The 26,040-nt window shown below is 38.1% G+C and overlaps 1 protein-coding gene and 1 long non-coding RNA gene across 14 annotated transcripts in view; one reads left to right on the top strand and one right to left on the bottom strand.

The window, feature by feature from the left end:
• Nucleotides 1–18,972, top strand: part of LOC123385368 — a 35,718-nt gene extending 16,746 nt beyond the window's left edge. The window contains exon 2 of the long non-coding RNA XR_006597779.1: nt 18,757–18,972. This is a non-coding gene — a long non-coding RNA (uncharacterized LOC123385368). The remainder of the gene's footprint in view (nt 1–18,756) is intronic.
• Nucleotides 1–23,434, bottom strand: part of UBR2 (ubiquitin protein ligase E3 component n-recognin 2) — a 128,339-nt gene extending 104,905 nt beyond the window's left edge. For 5 of the 13 annotated variants that reach the window (XM_045057566.1, XM_011282222.4, XM_023253978.2 and 2 more), the window contains exons 1-2: nt 22,965–23,428; nt 13,866–14,125 (exon numbers count right to left, since the gene is read on the bottom strand). In XM_045057566.1, coding sequence (XP_044913501.1) covers nt 13,866–14,125; nt 22,965–23,042 — 338 coding nt within the window. In that variant the 5' untranslated portion in view covers nt 23,043–23,428. Of the gene's footprint in view, nt 1–13,865; nt 14,126–22,964 lie in introns of those variants that run through there. The other 8 variants (XM_023253979.2, XM_045057573.1, XM_045057568.1 and 5 more) reach the window with 7 other exon arrangements.
• Between the last annotated feature and the right edge of the window lie 2,606 nt (nt 23,435–26,040).

Raw genomic sequence — 26,040 nt, 5'->3', positions numbered from 1 at the left:
CAGTGGGCTCTGCGCTGACAGCACGGAGCCTTGGGATTCTCTCCCTCTCTCTCTGTCCCCCCCCCCCAAAATAAATAAATAAACCTTTAAAAAAGAAAAAGGAAAACTATGACAATCCCAAAAGCTGCAACATAAAAGCAGTGAACAATATTCAATAGTGATTTGTAATATTTTTTAAAAACTCTGCAAACTAGAAATAGAAGGGAACTTCTTCAATGAGATCAAGGGTATGTAAGAGAAAACTATATCCAACATTATACTTAATAGTGAAAGACTGACTATATCCCCTAAGACTGGGAACAAGGCAAGAATGTCCTACTTTCACGAAGGCAGTAAGGCACAAAAAAGAAATAAAAAGCTGGAAAGGAAAAAATAAAACTGTCCCCATTCAGAAATGACCTGATTATATAAAAATCCTAAGGAACAAAAAAAACAACAAAAACTGCTAAGCCAATTTTGCAAGGTTACAAGACATAAGTTCAATTATCAGAAACAAACTGTATTTCTTTATACTCGCAGAAAAAAAATGGGAAACTAAGAAAAAAATTACCACCATAAAATACTTAGGAATAAACATAACCAAAAGCGTGCACAACTTCTACATAAATCCTATAAGACACTGCTAAAGAGATTAAAGAAGACCTTAATAGGGGCTCCTGGGTGGCTCAGTTGGTTAAGCATCTGACTTCGGCTCAGGTCATGATCTCACAGTTCATGAGTTCAAGCCCCACACTGGGCTCTGTGTTGACAGCTCAGAGACTGGATGGAGTTCTGTGTCTCCCTCTCTCCCTGCCCTTCCCCCACTCATGCTCTCTGTCTCTGTCTCTCTTTCTCAGAAAGAAATAAAAAAAAAATTTAAATATAAAGAAGACCTTAATAAGTGGAGAAATATGATGTTCAAGGACTACAAACCTCATTGTTAAAACATCAATTCTCCCCAACTGATCCACAGATTAAACACAATACTAATCATAACCTAGGCAGTCTTTCTTAAAAATAACAACTGACAAACTATAATTCTAAAATTCACAAAGTGCAAATGACCTGAAATAGACAAAAGAAAATTTAAAGGCACAGAAATTTAAGATTTATAGTAACCGATTCAAGGCTAGCTACAAACCTACGGTGAGCAAGAAAATGCGGTTATTGCAGTAAGAATAGCCATCTCAGCGAATGGACTACAGCAGCTCCCCCTTATCTGCGGTTTCAATTTCAGCAGTTAGTTACCTGTGGTCAGCTATAGTCTGGAAGCAGATGATCATCTTTCTGATGCATGGTCAGAGGGCTAAAAATAGCCTAAAGCTGGTTCATAATGTTTATGTCATTCCCCTAACTTCATCTCATCATGTAGGCATTTTATCATCTCATTGTCATCACCAAAAGGGTGAATACATTATAAGAAGATATTCTGAGAGAGACCACATTCACATAACTTTTATACAGCATACTGTTATAACCATTGTTTTGTTAATCTGTTACGGTGCCTAATTTATAAATTAAACTTTATCACAGGTGTGTATGTACAGCAAAAAACATAGTATATACAGGGTTTGGTACTATGCATGGTTTCAGGCATCTACTGGGGGCCTTGGAATATATCCTTTGTGGATAAAAAGGGGCTACTGTAGATTAGAGTGTTCTGAAATAGACCCATACTTATATGGTCAAATGGGTTTTGATAAGGTACGAAAGCAATTCAAAGGGGAAAATAACAGGTGGTACTGGAAAAAGTGCACATTCACATATAAATAAATGCAGCTCAACCCCTACCTTAAGCCATATAAAAAATTAGTCTGAGACAGATCATAAACCCAGACATAAAATCTACAATAGAAAAGCCGATAAAAGAAAACTTAGAGAAGAACACAGAGAGACTATCTTTGCTACCTGGGGGGAGGCAGACATTTCTTAAACATAGGAAACAATCATTCAAAAAGAAAAAAACTGGTAAATTGGCATCACAATTAAAAACTTCTGTCATCAAGACCATATAGACAAGTCACAGGCTAGGAGAAACCACTCACAAAACATGTCTGACAAAAAGGACTCATATCCACAGTATAAAAAGAACTCCAAAACTCAATAATAAAAGGACAAACAGTTCAATAAAAAATAGACAAAAGACTGGAACAAACACTTTAGAAGTGAGATGAATGAGCAATAAGTACGTGTAAAATTGCACCAACATCATTAGTCATTAGGGATAATTAAAAGTATAATGAGATACCACTACACAGAATAGCAGAAATTTAAAAAAATGACAACATCAAATGTTGGGGAGGATATGGAGCAAATGGAACTTTCAGACATCACTGGTGGGAACAAAAACCATTTCAGAGAAAAGTTTTGGAAGTTTCTTAAGTTCAACATATACTTGCCCTCTGACCCAGCAATTCTGCTCCTAAGGATTTACCCATAAAAAATTAAACATAAGTCCATAAAAATACTTGTTTGCAAATGGTAACAGCCAGCAATTAATGTATCAGCTAAGAATGTTCACTGTATTAGATTACTGTCTAGAAAGGTCTATTTTAATGGTATCTTAATATTCCTAAAATGTGTCATAAAAAGCTAAAGATTAAAAAAAAACTTTTTTTAAATGTTTGTTTATTTTTAAGAGAGACAGAGCACGAGTCAGGGAAGGGCAGAGAGTGGCAGAGAGAGAGAGAGAGAGAGAGAGAGAGAGAGAGAGAGACAGACAGAATACGAAACAGGCTCCAGACTCTACACAGAGGCGGATGCGAGGCTCAAACACACACCATGGGATCCTGACCTGAGCCGAAGTCAGACGTCCAACCGACTGAGCCACCCAGACAACCCAAAAGCTGAAGATTTTTAATGGAGGAAGATTTATGTTATTTGGTATATTAAAACACACAGAAGTAGGGTTAGGTAAAGGATAATAACACCTAGTACTTTAATATGTTGTATTTAAAACGACGCTGGCATAAACTGATATGATTTATGAAATAAATTACCATTTTCTTTCCTTTAAATTAAAATTTTTTTCACTAAAAAAAAGAATTGTTAAAAAAAAAAAAAGGTCATAGAGGCTTTCTTTATTCATGATAGCCTCAAACTGGAAACAACCTAAAATGTTTACCTATAGGACAATGGATTATGGGCAACTATAGTACATTCATACAATGGACTACTACTCAGCAATTAAAATGAAACCCAATTTCCAGTAATCATAACCACGTGGATAAATCTGGTAGATATTATGTGAGTAAAACCAGGCACAAAAGAGTGATTTCATTTTTATGAAGTTCTATAACAGGTAAAACTAATCTAAGTTGAAATTATCAGAATAGTGGTCACCTAGGGGCTAGAGCTACTAAGAAGGAAATTTCTAGTCAGATGGAAATCTATCTTGAAGGGATGTGAGTTACATGAGGTTAACTATTATCAAAAATGTACAATTAAGATTTGTGCCTTTTGAAATATACAAATTTTCCCTTAAAAAAAAAAAAAGAACTCAATTGGGTACAAACAGGAAAATTCTGGTGATATAAATCTGATTTTCCTTACCTGAAAGGATCAGCCCATAGTAATCTAGTCATAGTTCTACTATTTCCTAACATCTAGACAAAGGCATGCATATAAAGTTAATATTATATGCCAGGTACTCCTGTTTGATCCTGCAACAAACTGGTAACAGTAAACAAAAATGATCTCAAATCTGTAAACCAAGAATGTAAGACTCCTTTTAGACAACTACAGGAATCTCAATTACCTAGGAAATATCAACTGCCCTCTCCCTGTCATCTTCCAGGGCAGAGAGAGCAGTGCAGACAAGGGGATTTCCAACATACTGAAGCTCACAGTGACAACACACAGCATTGAAATTCTATTTCTAGGCATTTACCTTGAAAAATACTGAGACAGGAGCACCTGGGAGGCTCAGTTGGTTAAGTGTCTGACTCTTGATTTTGGCTCAGGTCACAATCTCACTGTTGGTGAGTTTGAGCCCCATGTCGGGCTCTGTGCTGACAGCACAAAGCCTGCTTGGGGTTCTGTCTCCCTCTCTCTCTGCCCCACCCCCACTTGCTATCTCTCTCTCAAAATAAATAAAAATAAACTTAAAAGAAAAATACTGAGACGTGTAAAAAGAGATGTGTACAAATATGTACAGAGTGTTTTTTGCACTCTAGTTTATTATAGGAAAAAGCCCTTGAAGTACCCATTTCTAATTTCATTAACAGAGCAATCAAATAAATTATGGCCTGAACTTACTATCAAAATACAGCATTTAAAAGAATGATGATTTATATATACTGTCAGAGAACGATCTCCAAGACAAATTGTTAAACGGAAAAAAAGCCACAACTGCAATATATACAGTATAATTTCATTCCTGTTGCATATCCATAATTAGAGATAACTAATATATATAATTTATAGAATACATTATACATATACAACATGTATTATATATAAAATATGTATTATATATAATATGTATAATATATAATACATGTTATATATAACATATATATTATGTAAATATATGTTATATATAACATATATATGTGTAAGTTATATATGTAAATCATATATATACTGTTATATATATTATATATAAATACATATAACATATTACATGTATTATGTATAATATATATGTTATATGTATATTGTATATATATTTTAATTGTTTTAAATGTTTATTTTATTTTATTTTTGGGGGAGAGAAAGAGTGAGAGTTGGGGAGGAGCAGAGAGAGAGAGAGAGAGAGAGAGAGAGAGAGAGAAACAGAATCTGAAGCAGGCTCCAGGCTCTGAGCTGTCAGCACAGAGCTTGATGCGAGGCTCGAACCTGCAAGATGTGAGATCATGACCTGAGCCAAAGTTGGACACTCAACCGACTGAGCCACCCAGGCACCCCTAATATATACATATTTTTTAATATTTATTTATTTATTTTCAAGAGAGAGCACAAACGGTGGGGGGGGGGGGGGGGGAGAGACAGAGAGAGACAGAGACAGAGAGAGACAGAATCCGAAGTAGGCTTCAGGCTGAGTTGTCAGCACAGAGTCTGACATGGGGCTCGAACCCACAAACCATGAGATCATGACCTGAGCCAAAGTTGGATGCTCAACTGACTGAGAGCCACCCAGGCGCCCCAGAGATAACTAAAAGTTTTTAAACTAACACAGCATTGATTTCAATCTCTGGAGTATTCACGTCAAAAAGAAAGTCTTAAAATAGAACTCAGCTTTTTAAAAAGAGATCAAGTTTTCAAGTTTTTTAAAAAACCAAGAAACTAAACAAACTCTTCTTACTAGAAATAAGAGGTTCATTCTTCCACATTAGAGCTTTATATTTCCACACAGAGTATGTTTACCCCTCTGCTTGATGTATTACTCATGGCTCAGTAACTCATCTGAAGACTCAGTGTTTGGTTGAAAATTTTTTTACATATATAAATATAGTTCTGCAAGTACTTTATTTATATAGATTACCTCATTTTATCATAACTACTCTGGGAGGAAGGAAAAACAACTCCATAGCCCTAAAAAATCATTGAAGAGACTTCTAATGTTCAGCCACAGAGTTTGCATCTCTTCCAGACACGCTGTTTTGCAGCTGGACAGAGAGGCCTTCTGATTAGTCCTGACTAAAGGGACATGGGCAGGGTGGCTAATCCTGAGCTGGTGCAATTTCTTTGCTGGGCAAGACCCTCTGGCTCTACTCTTCCCTTGATGTGCTGGACCCTAAAAAGCATGATGCTAAGTTTATGGAAATGTAACATGCTATTAAACAACTAACCAGAGCAGAACCCTCCACTCACTGCCCTCACTGATCTAAACGGGTCACACAGTCTGAGTAATGTATTTTGGATAGTTAAAGTCTTCAAAAATGTAGGGTTGTTTAGTAGCTTTAGCATAACTTCATCTGTCGAGACCAACAAAATCAGAGTTAAAAAAAAAAAAAGTTAAACCTGAGCAAAACCATTTAATAGTTTACAGTAAAGCATCATAAGGTACTACCTGGAAACATATGCTAAGAATATTCCTGATGGGAGCATTAACTCCCAACCATAACCTTTGGTTATCTATAACATTCACGCAGTAAGTTTTTAAATAGTTAAAAAAAATAAAATAAAATGTTGTCAGGGCTCCTGGCTGACTCACTCAGATGAACATGAAACTCTCGATCTCGGGGTCATGAGTTTGAGTCCCATGCCAGGTGTAGAGATTACTTAAATAAATAAAAATCTAATAATAATAAAAAAGTTCTCAACTTAACTATACAAAGAAAACAATGGAATTAAACCTAACTTCTTTACGTCTAACAGAAGCGTTAAACTCAAAATTTATACCACACTAAGTATTTCATATTCTACTAATATTTTATTTTTCTTAATGGTTATCAAATGGCAAAACAGAGTTATGATCAAAATCAGCACTGAGATTATTGCCTCTAAGAACAACCATCTCTAGGGGCACCTGGGTGGCTCAGTCGGTTAAGCGACCGACTTCAACTCAGGTCACAATCTCACGGTCCGTGAGTTTGAGCCCCGCGTCGGGCTCTGGGCTGATGGCTCGGAGCCCGGAGCCTGCTTTGGATTCTGTGTCTCCCTCTCTCTCTGCCTCTCCCCCATTCATGCTCTGTCTCTCTCTGTCTCAAAAATAAATAAAACGTTAAAAAAAAAAAAAAAAGGACAACCATCTCTATTTAGAAAGGAATAAAAGTGTTAAAATTTTTTTCTAATGTTTATTTATTTTTGAGAGAGAGTGCAAATGGGAAAGGGGCAGCGAGAGGGGGACTGAGAATCCGAAGTGGCTCTGTCCTGACAGTGGCAAGCCCCAATGTGGGGCTCAAATCCATGAACTGTGAGATTATGACCAGAGCCAGAGTCAGACGCTCAACTGACTGAGCCACCCAGGTGCCCCAACAAGTGTTAAATTTGACTATACTTTTCCTAATAGCTAACTAAGTACAGACAAATATCATAAATATTAGCCTACTGCCTGACAACAGATAGCTTCTTCTGACAAAAATTATTTATGACCTACACAAGTTTAGAAATTATGAACCAGTAACTGCAGAAAAACCAACCTAAATCCCTTCACAAATCCCCTTCCTACAGACCACACATAAAAGACTCCTGAATATCATTTTTTCTAGTTTAAGAAAATCTCCATCCTATACATATAAACCACTTTTATCTCTCAAGGATCTAGTTTAGAAACTCACCTAGAATTCCAATAACTATATTTCATCTTTCCAAGTGATAGGCTCCGTGTCATTTTACCAGGGTACTGGGTTTTATAGGAATACATGAGACATGGGACTAACAAGGAGACGTTCATCCCCAGGACCCCAGCATGGCCATTTACTAAGAGTTTACCTTGTGCTAAAAATATTGGAAAGCAATACACAAAGGATCTCATTTACTTTCTCAACAACTGTGTAATTAAAGAATTTGGCTGGCTTTTGTCCTAGTTCCTGGGAGGGAACTCTAAATCCTTAGAATTTCCCCTGTGATAGGAGTATCTTTGTTATTATGCTGCCCCTCCCACCTGATAGTCTATTATACTAATGAATGACACAGAGTGGGGATTGGCTATTCCATAAAGACAAACCATATGAATGGAGGGTTGGGGCTTTCAGCCACGTAATATTAGCCCTACCTCTGGGAAGGGAAGTGAAGCTGGATATTAAGTCCTGTGGGCAATGATTCAGTTAGTCATGCCTACCTAATGAAACTCCAATAAAAATTCTGGACACCAAGGCCTGGGTGAGATTCCCTGGTTGCCAATACTGTTTGTGTACTGTCATGCATTAATGTGCCAGGAAGATAATGTGCCCCTGAGGACAACAGAAGCTTTGCATTCAGAAATCTTGCCTATGTATCTCTTTGGCTGATTCTGATTTGTATCTTTTCGCTGTGATAAAACTTCAGTCTTAAGTACAGCATTTTCCTCAGTTCTAAGAGTTGTTCTAGTGAATTATGCAATCTAAAGTAGTCTGTGGAGACACCCAAAATTTGCAGCCAGCTGATCAGAATTGAGGGTGTCCCTGAGAATCTCTAAACTTGCAGTTGTATCTTGGATAGTCTTGTTGTGAAGGACAGAGCCTTTAACCCAGAGTGTGGCCAACTTCAGGTAACAGCAAAGTTTAGAAAGAGCTGTTAAAAGTGTGGTCCAAATTTAGGCCCTATAGGGCCCTTTATAGATTAATTTTTTCTCTCCCACCCCAGGCTACTTATCTGTCTATATGCAGGTCACCAGACGCTGCTTTCTTTCTTCCACAGTTCAGATAATTGGCCAGTCTGCCTCCTCTTTCTGGCTGCCACATTCTAGCCTGTACTTTCTGGTTTCTTCTCCCTGTAAGGCTAGCTAGAAGATAGATTTTCCAAACTTTCCCAACACACACCCATTGTAGTTTCTGTTGTTTGTCCCTCATACTGATTCTCTTCCTCAAACTAGCACATCATCTCCTTTTCATTTCGTCTCCAGGTTTTACTGCTGGTCCGAAAAAAGAAATAAATGTATGCATCCTTTGACCTAGAAATTTTACTTTTAGGAATGTATCCTGTGGATCTACATCTATATATGCACAAAGACATACAAAGATATTCAGTGCAGTATTATTTATAATACTAGAAACAACCGAAATGTCTATTAATAGAAGGCTAGTAAATAAAGGATAGGATATTCATTCAATAATAATCAGCCATTAAAAACATAAGACAAAGTGAGCATGTTCTCTCTATATATAATATTATATAACAATTTTAAGGACAAATTTTAAATAAGATAAGCAAGGTGGAAACAGTTTATGTCATATTCTAGCATTTACTGAATAATATATAAATGCTTGCATCGGGAAGAATACACAGAAACTACTAGCAGTGATCACTTCTGGGTAAGAAAACAGGGAAATTAAGGGATGGAGAAGGAAGGTTATTTTTCATGGCATACACTTTTGTACCTTTTGAAAGATACAGCCAAATGTATGTTTTCTATTATTATAAAATTTTTTTTCTAATGTTTATTTATTTTGAGAAAAAAAGAGAGAGCAAGCAGGGGAGGGGCAGAGAGAGGAGGAGACACAATCCCAAGCAAGCTCTGCACCATAAGCGCAGAGCCCAATGCTGGGCTAGAACTCTCAAACTGCAAGACCATGAACTGAGCTGTAATCAAGAGTCGGATGCTTAAATTCATTTCACTACAGTGTGACGGGTTAGGTTAATCTATTCATCCCAGTTCTGGATATTCTAATTGTATAGTTAGAGGACGTATATGATCAATGAAAAGGAAGGCACCATCAGTAGGAGAACACCTCATGTTGTGAGGAGAAAATTTTTACTTTGTTGACATCTAAAGAGAGTCAAGGGTATAGTAAGGGTATATTAAGGACAGAAACACAAAGAACAGCCTCAGCTATTGCTTTTTAGAAATTGACTTCAGGGCACCTGGGTGGCTCAGCCAATTAAGTGTCCTACTTCTTGTGGGTTTGAGACCCACGTCAGGCTCTGTGCTGACAGCTCAGAGCCTAGAGCCTGGAGCCTGCTTCGGATTCTGTGTCTCCCTTTCTCTCTACCTGTCCCCTATTGGCACTCTGTCTCTGTCTCTGTCTCTGTCTCTCTCTCAAAAACAAATAAACATTAAAAGAAAAAAAAAAGACAGTAAGATACTTCTTACTTGATCTTCTGGTAATGGAAGATCCAGAACTCTTGACCATTTAATGAAGGCCTCCATATAAAGCATTCAAACCTGTACCTAACCTCTTCTCCTCTGGATGGACCCACACAGACATATATGAAATTCCTGGAACTAACAAAATTCCTGAACACTGTGCCTATGGTTAGAAGATTAAATGAGATGGCAATAAATTCATAAGAGAGATCAATGTGTTGTGTACATGTAGCACCAGCTGCCCTATTAATTAATTGGCTGGGTATAACTGAATATTTGAAGTTAAGAATCTCAAGTGGGAAGGATTTTTTGTACATAATCACGAATAACATCTCCCAAAGTAGCTGGCTTACGATAAACAGGATATTGCCACTGGACAGGTATGGAAATGGGCAAAAATTAGAAATACTCAAGCAATTTAACTCACATAGGAATAGCAAATTAATACCTTTAAAACTGTCCTCCGTACTCTGAACAACGTAATAGACATTTCCTCAACAAATATTTGCTGAGCATCTAATACGCTTGAGACTTTTATAAGTGCCAAACATCTCCCATCAGGAAAGAGTACCTTACAGACTAGTCTAGCCAAGGATAATGAGGGAGTAAAGGATTCAGGCCAAGTTCACAATACTGTCACCAAAAGCTCTGTCTCCAGCCCAAATATTTTTATTTAATATTCTTTGCCGTACTTTGTAGTACAGAAGACAGTACTGGAATGTAACTTGATTTTCTGCTTAGGAAACAAGAGCCTTACTGGGTAATTACTACTACTGCTAGTAGTAGTTCCCAGATTTCTGAGTTTCAGGGGCCAGTAGAATGACCACAAAAAGGGCTGGGTTTTTTTTTCCTAAAAATATGAAAAAGCAAAACTACCTGGTTCACTGCCTTCACTTCATATGCTAATATTTTAATAAAGGACATCTCTCAAAATTTAGGAACTGAACAAATTTAGTTGCAAGAGAAACAGAACATTTTTCCTATTTTTCCCCTCATTTTACTGAACATGAGTGAAAAATTTGTAACAGACCAATATATGAGAATCAGTGTAAAGTAAAATGAAAAGATCATGGAGTTAAGAGTCCAAGGGACCTGGTTTCAATTTTTATGACTGCAGGTTAAGTCACTTAACCACTCTGAGCCTCAGTTTCCTCAGGGATATTATCTCAGAAGTTTATGGAAGGATTAAACGTAACTTTACATGAAGTACTTGGCATTAAATCTAGCACCTAGAAGGTGTTCAACAAACATAAGCAACTTTCTTTGTTAAAATAAATATTGGGACTTTCACTTCCGGTTGTAACAGAACCAGACTCCTACTGTACATGACCACAAAACTATATGAATACATGAGGATCTCCCACTCAGGGTGTGAATTCCCACCTGTGGCACAATGAGCTAGAATCTAAGTGTTGCAGGAAGGTCCCACTGAGCTGAGACTAGATCAATGTTTGTAGCAGATAAAACAGCTAGCGGCCTTGAGTCAGGGTACCAGAGAGGGAATATGTGCAGATCAAGTAACCAGGAAGGGACAGAAGTGTATGTGGGGGTCACCTGTGGATGAGTTCTTGGCTAAGGGCTGGGCTGCACATGCAGAGTTTATTTACCAGACTTGTCTCCAAGGTTACCAGAGAATGACCACTATGGAATCAAAAGTGGCACAGAGATACTTGAGGTCCAGTAAGCAGTGCTAGAGGAGTGTGGAGTTTCAGTCAAGACAGACACCCAGCTGATTTAGCACAAGGGCCATGACCATGCATCTTTTTTTTTTTTTTAAGTTTACTTATTTTGAGAGAGAGAGCATGCATGCACGAGAGAGGGGGAAGGGCAGAGAAAGAGGGGGAGAGGTTCTGAACTGTTAGTGCAGAGCCCGATGCAGGGGCTCAAACTCACAGAACTGTGAGATCATGACCTGTGCCAAAACCAAGAGTCAGATGCTTAACCAACTGAGCCCCCATAACCATGCATCTTAAAGTAAGCCTTCTTCTTTTAGATCTGTCCTAACAAGGGTGGGGGAAGGCCACCATAGCCCAGAATAGCATATGAAGCCCAAATGGGGGAAGGAGGGCAATTATGCAGAGCTGGATGGCAATGGCAACAGCAGCAAAAGAATGGTTGCATACAAGGAAGTGATCAAATAAGTAAATATATTTAGGATAATGAGAATCAGATTCATCAGAGAAGTTACAAATATGCAAAGGGAGAAAACGAGAGAAGCCTGTGGTATTGGATTGGAACTGGAGAGATTATTGTAAATGCCTGGTTTTCAATATTTCTTTCAGTATGTTATCTATAGACAGATATACAATATAGATCCACTGAGAGGGCCTGGGATTAGTGACATACCAATAGCAACAAGCACACCTAGTATCTTATTTCTTAACACTAATCTCTGCTAAAATGGAACCAGGCTCCTTAGAGAAATGATTACTTTCAGGTCTAGAGCAGAGGAAAGTCCAAGACGTGCCCTAAACATCTCTGATGGAACAAGGAATTGTTCAAAGAATGATGAGGACATGAAAATAACAAAGCCTGAAGGGACTCCCAAGAGTCAAAGCTAGAACTATTCGAGCACAGGTATAATGGGCCTCCATGCATACATACTGATATAAACAAATGAATAAATTGAATGTGTGATAGGGAACAGGATATTTAATAGCTTAGAGTACCTCCCCACAAAATACTTATTGATTATAAAGAGTAAAAGAGTAACTTCACAGTAGAGAAGTCTTGTAGACATCACCTTAACCAAGTGATCAAAACTAACATCACCATCTATCAAACAAATCAAAATCACATACCACTTGTTAAGGTATAATGAAAACATGTGAGTTCTGTGATATTCCTGTGAAAGATGCAACCTGAGCCCAATCATAAAGTGAATCAGATAGACCAAATGGGCAGACATTTAAAAAATAACTGGCTGGTAATCTTCAAAAGTATCAAGATCATGGAAAAAAAACCCTGAGAAAACATTCCAGACTGAAAATGAAAAGATACGACATTCAAATACAAGTGTTGGAACTGGATCCCTTTGCTACAAAAGGACATTACTGGAACAAGTGTATCTCAGTTTCCTCATCTGTACATCATGAAGTAGATTTATTGCTTCCAATATCAATAGAGAACTCAAAGAAGTTTTTATAAAGACAAACAAAAAACTAGAACAGTATTTCAAAATATAAAAAGATCTCCATTGGTATTCTGACCATGCTTATAAAGAAAGACAACCATAGACATCTACAGTCCTTAACCAAAACTGAATTCATTAGGTTTAAGGAAAAAGTGTTAAGGAAAAAAATGTTACATAATGCCTCTATAAATTGTACAATCACACAATGCAATATTTAATCTAGCAATATCAGCTGATACGGACAGAAGTCAAGATTTTGTTAAACAGAGAAAGGAAAATTTAGCCCAGTATATATAACACATATTCCCTTTTGTATGTGTGGTTGCATATATGTGTAAGATAGCCATATATACGGGCCTGCATATGCAGAGGAAATTTCTGGAAGGATACATAGGAAACTGTTGACACCGACTAATTCTGTGAAATAGGAATAGATGGTCTTAAAGGAAATAGGACACTTTCCTCTCCATCTTCTACTTGTACACTCAGCTCTCAACAAGAAATAACAAAAAAAAAGGTAAAGTTATCCTTGGCAAGTAAGTACATAGAGCACCCAGATAATGGTTTCTAACTACCATTCCTACCTTAAATGAAACTCCTGGTAGAAATGGCTGATTCTACATGTGGATCGGAGTTAAGTACAAGGTGAGCTGTGGACATCTTGTGCCAGAAAGCAAAGAAGTACTCAAAAACTAAGGCAGCAATGTGCAAAGGACGATGCTAGTGTGAAAGGGATCCCACCGGCCAAATGTGAGATACCTTGAACATTAGTAAGAGACACCGGAACTAAAGAAACTAACAAGAAAAGCAAAGAAGTTATTATTACAAGAGCCAGGGCAGCAGTTAATTACAGGGGAGGGAGAAAGCACACAGTGGTTTGCTGGAATGCTGATGATGTTCTATTTCTTGACCTGGAAAATAATTACATGAATATCTGTTTCATTATTAGTTAAGAGACCATACATATTTGTTGTGTCCACTTCTTAGTATGTATGTATTTCCCTAATTTAAAAACAAAAACATAAGGTTTCAGGGGAAAAAAGGTAAAAACAGGCTTTTAGAAGGAAAATTACAGTATGTTACCTGCAAGAGTATGTAGGTTCTCCTACTTTAAAAACACGACCACAAAGATGAGAAGGTTTGTTTGCTTGCTCAAGTTTTGGAAATCCAAACGCAGGATCTTCACCACAAAGGTACCATTCCATTGGTCCCAACAAAAGATGCTGTGCCAGCATGTCTTCCTTCTGTGGAAAAGGGTTGGGACCCCTGCAGTAGATTTTGGGTACATAGTGGGCTAAATGCTGGTACACTTCTCTAGTGAGGTCAGTTGCTTGCAGCCATTTCTTTAAAAAAGAAAAAAGAAAAAGTAGGTTTACACAACGTCAAACTGCTCATTTGAATAAACCCACTCTCTATTCTTTTAGGCACAAAAATAAGGATAAAAAGAGTCCTATAAATTATTTCATTGGCGTCACTCATAACTGTATACTCTTTCCAAAAAGGGCAAAATTCATTAGAACTTGATAAAAATGCCAAGTATTTCAGAATTCTACTTAGAGTAAAATGATCCCCTCTCCTCAAAATGACTCTTAAAGCAATCTTCTGTAGGCAGTTCACATGCAAATGACCACCACAGATCATCATGACACTAGCCATTGAGCCCATCTGACTTCCTTTCTACTGCTTTGCTCAAATGATATACTGATTGTCTTTTGAATTCTCTTGTCAGTTTGCTGATAGGAAGAGTATGCAGTGAACATGAATAGCCAATATGCCACTTACACTTTTCATTGATTAATAAACCAGTCTCATGAGTATCAGTCTACAAGAGGCTTTGTTCTATCAATTATGCCTTCCTTCCCTGATCAAACTCTCTATAAGCCCTTTTCCCTTCGCTCTCCCTGATGGAAACAAACAAAAGCCACTTTTCTGTTCTAAACTTTTATGTCCAACTACCTGGATAATTATACTTAGATATCTAACAGATACTGTGATATCATGATTTATAGTAAGAAATATATATTTGGTCTTCTTCCCATTCCTGGCACAGAGCTCCTAAAATTTCTGAAATTTCCTAAGTGGTAAGTGATATAAAGATGAAAGGAGTATCTTTTATTATTCATAACAATCTCCTTTCAACCAAGCTAGAGCTGAGGTTAATGAAGTGACTTTTGGAAAACCCCTAAAGATGGACAGCTGGTTACCAGAGGGAACGAAACATGTGATAAGGTTGGAAATTACAGCTCCCACCCCCAAACTTGGGGAGGGGTGAGGGGCTGGAAGATGCACTAATCATTAATGGCCAATGATTTAATCAATTGCACTTATGTAATGAAGCCCCCATAACAAAATGTCTATATGTCGGGGTTCAAAGAGCTTCCGGGTTGGTGAACACTCGTAAGTACTGGTGCATTCAGAGACAGCATGGTAGCTCTGTTCCCCTTCCCACATACCTTGCTCTGCGCATCTCTTCCATCTGCTATTCCTAAGCTACAGAATTTTACAATAAGCCAGTAATCTAGTAAATAAACCATTTCCCTGAGTTCTGTGAGCCCTTCTAGCAAATTATTGAACTCGAAGGCAGGGTCATGGTAACCCTCGATTTGTAGCTAAGTCAGACAGAAGTTCTGGGCAACCTGAGGACCCACTGCTTGTGACTGGCAGCTTAAGTAGTGGGGGGCAGTGTTGTGGGACTGAGCCCTTAACCTGTGGGATCTGATGCTAACTCCAGGTGCATAGTGTCAGAAGTGAATTGAATTGTAGGACACCCACTTGGTGTCTGTAGAGAATTAGGAAATGGCTAGGTATGGGGGGAAAAACTCACATTTGGTGACCAGAAGCATTGGTAAGTGTAGAGAGAAACAGAAGAAACAGCTACTCCTGATTAAAACACCAACTCACTACGTCTAAAACTGAACTCATGATCTCCACTATCCTTTCTCAAAAACCGGCATTTTCCCCACTTCTCTATTTTACATACCAGCATCTACCTAAGTATCCACACCAGGAAAACCTGAAAATCTTCCTTCTTCCTCAACCCGACATCCAATTAATCATGTCTTGTCTACTAGGCTTCCTAAATAATCTGATGAATCCATCTCATTTCTTTATCTATCCATCTCCATAGGCACTACCTCTGCTACTCTATCCCAAAACCCCCCACTCCCATCTTTCACCATTATTAATGCAAGAAGGTCCTAACTGGTCATTTCCACTAATCTTGCCCTTGTACAGTCCATTTTCCAGCCTCCCTACCAGCATGATTCTTGCAAAATGTCAATGAGATCATGTCATTCAGCTTCCCCTTGTATTTAGCATCCAGTCAATTCCCTCAACGTGGTTTATAAGGTCTTTTGTCTTGTATCATACTTGTTTCCTCCTCCTGACTTGTACTGCTTCTCTCTCTGATTTTCAGGCTACTTTCTACTCATTCTTCAGTTCTCAGTTTATGTTTCACTTTCTCTAAGATGCCTTTCTCAGCCCATTCCTCACTCCCTCTGCCTTTCCCACTTCCCCTGGGTCTAACACATAACCTGGCTGCAGTGGGCATTTAGTAAAATCTGTTACCTGAATGACTCTAAATATGTTTATACTACTTACTGTCCTATAACATTGACACTGCAGAAAGATGCTCTATGTAGCTTTAATGAAAGCAGAGATAAACTAGATCCAGGCCTGCAGTCTCTAAAAACCAAACCAAATAAGCCCTAGATAAGGCATCCTTCAAACTACCTCCTTTCTTTTCCCTTTGTGTTTCCTTACATCTTAAGTCTTTCCCCTATATTGTCATTTATCCCTGCCAATTCTGCAATGTTTCTCTGTCCCCCATGTTGCTTTGTGTAATTGCAACTTATTCTGGCTCTCAACCAGGTAAGCATTTAAAATCAGAATACATGAAAGCACTCACTTCTACAAAAATGCAGTTAGTTGAACTGCTAACTCATAGGTCCAATGTTTACTTATGGATTACAACTAAAGTTCATGTACATCCTTGTTAAGAGTTTACATTCTAGTAAGGTCTAACACCGTAAGACAACAGTATAAGGTCTTCGTTTTAACTATTACTTGTACAATCTTTACCTACTCCCTTCCCTCTAAAAATAATTACATATAGATATTTTAAATATACATGAGGACATATATATTAACTTTCTAATCAACCTCATATTTTCATGTATACTAAAAATGTAAAAACTTTGTTAGTAAGTTAAGGGATTGAATTGAAGCTTGTAACAGAACACAGTGGAAAAACTTTTCACCCCTAAAGTGAAACTACCTTTTCCAAATGTTACCAACTTAGTTGTGTTTGCTTTATGCAACTAAGAGACTAAATTACTCTTAAAACAACAGCGCAGGATTAAGGATTCTCTCTCTTTAGAGAAGTAACTTGAAATCAAAATTACACACACACACACACACACACACACACACACACACACACACACACACACACACACAGAGTTCCTTAATTATAAAATGGGCTAGTTAAAAAAAACAGTAGTCAATAGTAAAAGGCAAAGAGGCATCAACCAACAAGCAAACTTGAATCTAATTCGTTGAGCTAAAAAAACATTTTTTTTTTGCCATATCTAAGGGTAAATGTCTAGTTTTTCACCCATTATCAGAAACCCTATTTCAAAACATGAATGAAGATAATCCATTTGTCCTAAGCAATTTAGTGTTTATGGATAAAAAATTAAGCTTTATGATTCAAAGAATTTACTCCTATGATCCTAGGAAGTTATGTTTCAAGCAATTTTAATTTACAATACATTTAAAGCTTTTATTTTAACAACAATTTTTGTTTTTCTTATGTTTTATGTTCCAATTTTTCTTTTTTTTTTTTTTTAACATTTTTTTAACATGTATTCATTGTTGAGAGACGGAGAGAGAGCACAAGCAGAGCAGGGGCAGAGAGAGAGGGAGACACAAAATCTGAAGTAAACTCCAGGTTCAGAGCTGTCAGCACAGAGCCCCACGCGAGGCTTGAACTCACGGACCACGAGATCATGACCTAAGCCAAAGTCAGACGCTTAACCGACTGAGCCACCCAGGAGTCCCTATGTTCCTATTTTTCTTGAAGCCACTTTTGCAGGATTTTAATCCAGGGAGAATAAAAGGTGATACTTTCTAAAAGAAATTATGTGCTCTGTGGCTCCAACAACACTGATAGGTCAAATCTGTTCATAGATTTCTTCCTCCCTCCCTTCCTTCCTTTCTTAGGCTCCATGCCCAATGTGGGGCTTAAACTCATGACTCTCAGATTGAGAGCTGCATGCTGTATCAAATGAGCCAGCCAGGCACCCCTCTATTTATAGATTTCTTGAACAAAAAATTCAGAAACTAATATCAGCTACTAAGAAAAAAAATCAGCAAATTTTATAGACTATGCTATTTTGTATATTATAATATTATGTATGCTATTACATATTTATTAATATATAATACCATAATATTTACTATACAGTATATATAACATAATATACATTACTGTATATAATTTGTACTGATACTATATTACAAATTATTAGTAGAGCATTTCATTCTAAATACAGTTTATAATATATTATTATAAATTATTAAGAAGATATGCATATCTGGCTCAAGAAAAGCAGGCATATGCTCCAAATTTAAAACCACCTACAGATTTGGGATCTATTATAAGCATTTTTAACTTCATTAAATTTAAACACTTAATATATAAAACAAGAGAATCACATAAGAATTCTATACCAGAAATGTTCAATTAGTGACTGGCAACAATATAGATTGAAAAAAAAAGTTATGAAAAACTGAACAGGAGGAAAAAATTTTTTGGCTGCCTTTCACAATAATGGCTCACATGTATCTCAGAAGAATGAAATCAATAGCTTCTCTTATTAGCTCTAACTAACATAAGCTAACTGTAACTGTTTCCTCATCATGACCAACTATTGAGATTTGTAATTTGACTGCATGTTAATTTGTCCTTCAGACACTGTGGCTGTCAAACCAGAGTGCACAACAAATAAGCACTTATCTTATTAGAAGTCATCCATAAAGGAAGTGAAGAAACTGTCAACTCACTCCACTAAAGTAAACATGTTACGACAACGGACAACGACAACGTTTCCAGGAGCTTTCCTTTTTTGAGTGCTAAATTTAAGCCTTGGGATAAAGAGCAAGTGTAATAAACACAAAAATGAAAGACTCCCTAGAGGTTAGCCTTTTATTACAGCATCTGATTATTATTCTAGTCCCCAATTCAAATTGTATCCTTTATGGGTTGTAGGGGGATGGGCTAAATGGGTATGGGGCATTAAGGAATCTACTCCTGAAATCATTGTTGCACTATATGCTAACTTGGATGTAAATTAAAAAGTTAATTAATTGAAAAACATTTTTAAATTTTTTTTAAAAAATTGTATCCTTTAACCATATTTGATTTTGTTTTCAAACAAGGATGATCAACATGTAAGTTAATTATAGAACAACAGTCTCATTAGTACCAAAATGAAGTTTTCAAGACTCTGTTAAGAAAAATCTTAAACGAATCTTAGAGTTCTAGAAATGAAGTAAGAGCATTCACAAATCAAATACAGAAACTCAATAATAGAAGAGAAAAAAATCTAATTTGAAAATAGTTAAAAGGTCTGAATTGACACTTCCAAAGATGTACAGATGGCCAATAAGCTCATGAAAAGATATTCAGCACCTACAGTCATGAAGGAAATACAAATCAAAACTGCAATGAGATAGCACTTCACTATTGGAGAAATTCACTGGAACGCTCACATACTGCTGGTGAAAACGTAAAATGATGCAGTCATTTTGGAAAACAGTTCCCCAAAACATTAAGCATAGAATTACCATAGACCCCAGCAATTACATGCCTGGGTATATGCTCAAAAAAAAAACAAAACCAAAACCAAAAACAAAAAAAAACAAAAACAAAAAAACAAAAAAAGAAACGGATGTCCCCACAAAAATGCACACAAATGTTCACAGCAACACGATTCATAATATCCAAAAAATGGAAACAACCCAAATGTCATCAACCGATGATAAATAAAATATGGTATATCCATACAATGGAATATCATTTGGCAATAAAACAAAATGGTGTGTTGATACATACTACAACAAGGACACACCCTGACAACATTTGTTAAGTGAAAGAAACTAGTCAAAAAGACAACATAGTGTTATTATTCCATTCATATGAAATTTCCAGACTAGGCAAATCTATGGAGACAGAAAATAAGTAAGTAATTGTCTAGAGTTCAGGAGTTTAGGGGAAAACGGGAAGTGACTGCTAATAGGTATAGGATTTTTTGGGGGGTGATGAGAATGTTCTAAAATTATGGTGATACACAACTCTATGAATATACTAAAAACCAGTGAATTGAACTTACATATGTAAATTATATACAAAACTGTCAAAATTTTAAAGCAAAAAATATCCAATATAGACATAAAACTCTACATAAAACTTCTATAATGAGAAGGTCTATTCTACTTGGGGAAAAACAATATATATACTTCTTAAGTCACAATCACCCAATGGAGCACATTATAATAATATCCATGGAGCAAAAAATGTAGATAGACATACTAGAAAAATCAAAACTTGTGGAATCAATTCTACCAAGAAAAAGAGAAAACTGAGAAGAGAGGACTACTTTAATATCTTAGGCTTACAATTATCGAAAAGAGCACATACTGCTTTTGTGAAGCAAGCTTGTTAGGATACATACCTTCCTCCTCATAACAGAAATGTAAAAAGCAGTATGTAAATAAAGTGTGGGAAAGATGACACTAAGCTTATTAAGCTATTTTAAATGGATGTGATTCCAGAAATTATCGGTAACAAAGGTCTAAAGGCTGAAATAACTGCTCTGTTTACCCTCTCTAAAATTTGCTTTTAATCTGAGAAAGCTTTTTTAATTCATTTTAATTTGTGATGAAGGGCTGTGCTATAGACCAAGCTGAAAGAATAGTTTTAAGTGTTATGTGGTTTTAACAAATACAGACGATAAACCCCTCACAAAGTAAGGCCAGATTATATAGCTGGAAGAATCTTGTATTTTAATATTAGTTTAAAATTTTTTGATTTTATAATTAAAAAATTTTTTTTGAATGTTTTCATTTATTTTTGAGACACAGAGAGACAGAGCATGAGCAGGGGAGGGGAAGAGAGAGGAGGAGACACAGAATCTGAAGCAGGGTCCAGGCTCTGAGCTGAGCACAGAGCCCGACGCGGGGCTCGAACTACAGACTGTGAGATCATGACCTGAGCTGAAGTCAGACGCCCAACAGACTGAGCCACCCAGGTGCCCCTTAATTTTATAATTTTAATTTTAATACCCTAGTAGTCTTCTTTTGGGAATTTTGTTGGCCTTTAGACCAAAAACTTTTTCATCTTATTGTTCAGAAAGCCATTTAAAAGTAAACAGAGCAAATGTAAAATGTAGCTCAGACTGGGATTGTCACAAACTCAAATTAAGTCCAAATTAATAAATTTCAATTGCTTTTCCCTTAATTTCTCCCACTATATCTGCTTGAGAATTTCACTACACAGGAATTACTACATTGGTCTCTAGTACCAGTTTTAGAACTGGTTTCCACAACAAGTTGGAGAAACTCCAATCACTTGATAGCTTTCAGGGTTGGAGAAACGCAATCACTTGCACTTTCAGAGCTGGAAAAGTCTGGCACACAGCCTGTATCTCGGAGCCAAGCCACACAAAATTCAGTGGGAATAAAACAACAACAACAACAACAACAACAACACTTTGAGGCAGACAACAAATGTAATGTCAATATGGATACTGACATGACGACATTGGGAAGAGCTGTCACCTTGACTATTTTACTGCTTCCTTGTAACACTGCTCTCTTTGATAAATGAAAGGCAGATGGGGGCCGAAAATCCTTGGGTTGGTGCAATATTAAGCAGAAAGTAAATGAAAACAGAGCTAAACAAGTTGACTTGAAAAAAAATTCAACAGTCATCGTTCAACTTTTCACCTCTACTCCTGTCATTGACTTCCACTCTTGACAATTTACACACAGTAACCCCTCACCACCAGCAGCCGCACGGTGCCCCACTAAAATTTTGCTCATAAAGATTATTAACATGTGTTCAAAGGTCACCCTCTCCCTAAAATCAGAGGCCTCAGAAGTGAGGCCTAGGTTGTTTTGGTCCATTCATAATCATCCTGGACAGTCTGTTCTAATGAGTGCTCCCTGTCCTTCTTGAGGAAAGATGCCATCAAGTTTATTAAAGTAATCATTTTACAACTCTGCAACTTACGCGAGCATATTCCTATGACGCTTTCATTACAGTACTGGGTTTGAACGGTTTACGTTTGGGGGTTAACTGCTCCCCACTGTGCAGTGACCAAACCTCACATTATTAGTTTCTATTTGTTGAAAGTTACTCTCTCAAAGTTATATAACATTTATTTTCCATCCAACTATGCCCAACTCCTAGAAAAAAAAATTTTTTTTTAATCTCCCAGCCTCCACCACTGCTTTCTCACACTCAGTAACATGCCCAGACGCTACTTTCCGCACAGTTACCAACGATGTGGACTGACCAAACCTGGGCAAAAGCGCACTGGCGAGGGAGGCGGGGGGGGGGGGGGGGGGGGGGGGGGGGGCGGATACAGGGAAAACGGTGTCGTTTGCATCCTTTGGTGCCTAGGGTAGTCCCAGAAACAAAGTGAGGAACCGGTTAGGGTAGCATGTTCTGGTGGAGGAGGCAATGCTCCACTAATCTGAGGAAAAGGAATTAGGCAGATAAAGCAGGGCGATTACACCCCCAAATCAGGAAGCGTCTTCCTCTCCCCTCTGCCAAGAGCTGGCATAAAGGGCAAAGGCCCCTGTGCTGGGGACTTCTTGGGAGTGGAGGGGTAAGGAGGAATAATGGAAAGGCAGTCGGTTCTCCCAGGCAAAAAGGGAATGTAAGGCGGCCAGCGGACACAGCGGCTCTGCGGGCCATTTGAGGATAAAGAAGGAGGGCGAGGGGCAGGCTCGGTGGCCTCCCCGGGCCATTGCCCACACGGCGAGGCTAGAGAGCCCCGCGAGGTCGTTACCCCAAGTCAGAGCTGGGCTGCTCCGAGATTTCCAGGAGTCAGTTCCTCCCCCCGGGCGCGGCCTGCGAGGGCCGGACGTCCCCGCCCGGGTCCCGGCACTCACCCCTGCGGTCTCCTCAGCCGAACATTCCAGCAAACTCCGGTCGATGGCCTGCACCTCGGGCTCCAGCTCCGACGCCATCTTCCCTCCTCTTCCTCCCCAGAGCTGACGCCGCTACCGCCGCCCCGAGGGCCGCGGCCTCGCCACAGCCCCGGCTGCAGAGACTGCCACCCGTGTCCCAGGTAGTCGGTCCGGAGTCGTCCAAGCGGCCGCGGATGAGGAAGAAGAATAGTGGTGTGAGGTGAGCTGGATAGGAGGGAAGACGGCCTCCTGCCCTCCCTCCCGGGCTCGGCGCCCAAGAGTCAAGTCACTGCCTCGTCCCTGCCCGGGAGAAGGACACAGAAAACCCGGGACCTGGCACTCTCGCTCGCTTCTACCGCGTCCGGCACCGGGAAAGGAGCAATAACACCCAAGAGAGGAAGCAGAGCAGTCTGGGAACTGTAGTCCCTCTTGACCGGACTAGGAAGCAGGTGGAACCCTTCTAGCGTGCCCCCCGAAGGCATTGTGGGAGTTGTAGTCCATCTTCTAAAGAGAGCGTGGGCAAATGGCAGATAAGCAGGTGGGGCTTTCCTGTACAACTAGAATCCTGGGAAGAGACTAGCGGAAAGAAGCTCCCACCTGGGAAGAGGCAGAGCACGTCATTGTGGGAACTGTAGTTTTATTCCCCCCAACTCCGTTTGTTCATGTTTGTATCCCCAGATCCTAGAACGGTGCCTGGCACGTGGTAGATGCTCAAGTACTTTTCAAAGCCTAGCATATGGTAGGCCGACAGATGGTCGCGAAAGAACGAAAGAATTACGTTTTATTCCTACAGTTCTATGACCCTGCCATTCATCGTGCCTTCATCTTTTAGACTGTAACCGAGATGGACATTACCCAAATGTTTTGAGATTTTAAAATATATTTAAATATTGTTAAAGAAAATGTTTACAAGTAATTTAGTTATGACCACTTATCAAAATGTATTATAAATATTGCTGCAAAGGAAAAGGAGCCTACCAATTAAGTCTATCAAGATCCACTCTTGGGGTGCCTGGGTGGCTCAGTCGGTTAAGCCTCCAACTTCAGCTCAGGTCATGATCTGGCAGTTCGTGGGTTCAAGCCCCGCATCGGGCTCTGTGCTGACAGCTCAGAGTCTGGAGCCTGCTTCCAGTTTTGTGTCTCCCATTCCCTCTGCCCCAACCCCACTTGCCTCTCTGTCTGTCTCTCTCTCAAAAATAAATAAATATTTTTAAAAATTTTTAAATTTTTTAAAAGAAGATTTGCTCTTGTTATGGACATTTTATAAAAATAGATTAGGTACAAAAGAAAATTGTGTTTGATTAGAGGTAATTAGGCTCTTGACTCACAGTTGGATGAGTAGGTTTCTTAAAACCAGTCTTCAGTTCCTTTAGAAGTTATCAGAAAATTTACACATTTTATCAGGCATGCTAATTTACTCCCAGAAGGAGATTGTGAATTACATTAGGCAAAAAAAAAAAAAAAAAAAAAAGAAAAGAAGAAAAAAAAAAAAAGAAAAAAAAAAAAGAAAGAAAGAACAAAAGAGTAAAAAGATCTGATACAATCCAGGTCTGGACATGTTTTTGTTGTTGTTACTGTTTTTAACAATAATATTAACCATGTGTTTTGTTTGTTTTGCCTCTTTTTAATCAGGAAATTAAAATTACCCATAATCTCATAGTTCAAATAAGTCTTTTATCACTTTTAGAAAGAAAAGTGATATAAGACTAGAAATCCAAACTTAATAGGATTTATTTATTTATTTATTTATTTATTTATTTATTTATTTATTTTTGAAATAAGCTCTGTTCCCAACATGGAGCTTGAACTCACAACCCTGAGATCAAGAGTCACGTGGTCTCTGGTTGAGCCAGCCAGGCACCCATGTAGGAATATTTTAAAAGGAAAAATGACAGGGCACCCAGGTGGGTCAGTTGGTTAAGCGTCTGACTCTTGATTTTGACTCGGGTCATGATCTCACAGTTCATGAGTCTGAGCCCCATGTTGGGCTCTGTGCTGTCAGCACAGAGCCTGCTTAGGATTCTCTCTCTGTCCCTCCCCTGCTTGTGCTCTCTCACTCTCTCTCTAAAAATAAATAAACGTTAAAAAAAAAAAAGGAAAAATGAATATGACTCTACCTACCCCAAGTCCCTCCTCCCCAAAGAAACCCATTTTTAATACTTTCGTATGACTCTATAGAAAGAAAATATGCATATATCTGCATAGACATCTAGAATGTGGTATCTTGAAATGTTGTTCTATGTGTTACTTTCTTCTTTGCCCAACTTCCTTGCACAGATACACTACCGAGTCAGAGTCAAGCTGGAGGAAAACTGGGATTGTTTCAACCTGGAAGCAAAGATAATGCTTCTTTAAGGGTCCTAATATAGAAATAAAGCTATTAAAATAGATTGTAAAGAAGATTTCTGCTGTTAACAGTATTTCTTTCCATTACTTTTAGACTGACTTTAAAACCTTTTTTAAAAGTTTTTTAATCTTTATTTATTTTTGAGAGAGAGACAGAGTGCAAGTGGGGAGGAACAGAGAGAGAGATAGACACAGAATCTGAAGCAGGCTCAAGTCTCTGAGCCCTACACAGGGCTCAAACTCATAAACCGCAAGACCATGACCTGAGCTGAAGTCAGACGCTTAACTGACTGAGCCACCCAGGTGCTCCTACTTTTAAATTGATTTTAATGTTCTTTTTCTAATAGTTGAGTTGGATGTTTGCTATTAATATTTCTCTTTTATTCCCTCCAATATATACATTTAAGGCAGTGGTTCACAAACTTAAGCATACATCAGAATCACCTGGAGGTCTTGATAAAAATACAGATTTCTAGATTTCCACCTTCAAAATTTCTAATTCAATAGGTTTTAGGTGGAGACAGAAAATTGCATTTCTATCAGGTTCCTGGGTCATAGTGCTGGCCTGGGAACCAACTTTAGAGTCATAGATTTATTATGGCAATACATTTCCATTATATACTGCATTCCACAAATTTTGGTATATAGTAACCTCGTTATCATTCATCGCTAAATATTTTCTATTTTTATTGTGATTTCTTCTTTGACCCAT

Source organism: Felis catus, chromosome B2 (genome assembly GCF_018350175.1).
Source record: "Felis catus isolate Fca126 chromosome B2, F.catus_Fca126_mat1.0, whole genome shotgun sequence".
NCBI classification, from domain to species: Eukaryota; Metazoa; Chordata; class Mammalia; order Carnivora; family Felidae; genus Felis; species Felis catus.
The sequence above is the reverse complement of the archived record's forward strand: the minus strand, read 5'-3'. Positions and strand labels throughout refer to the sequence as shown.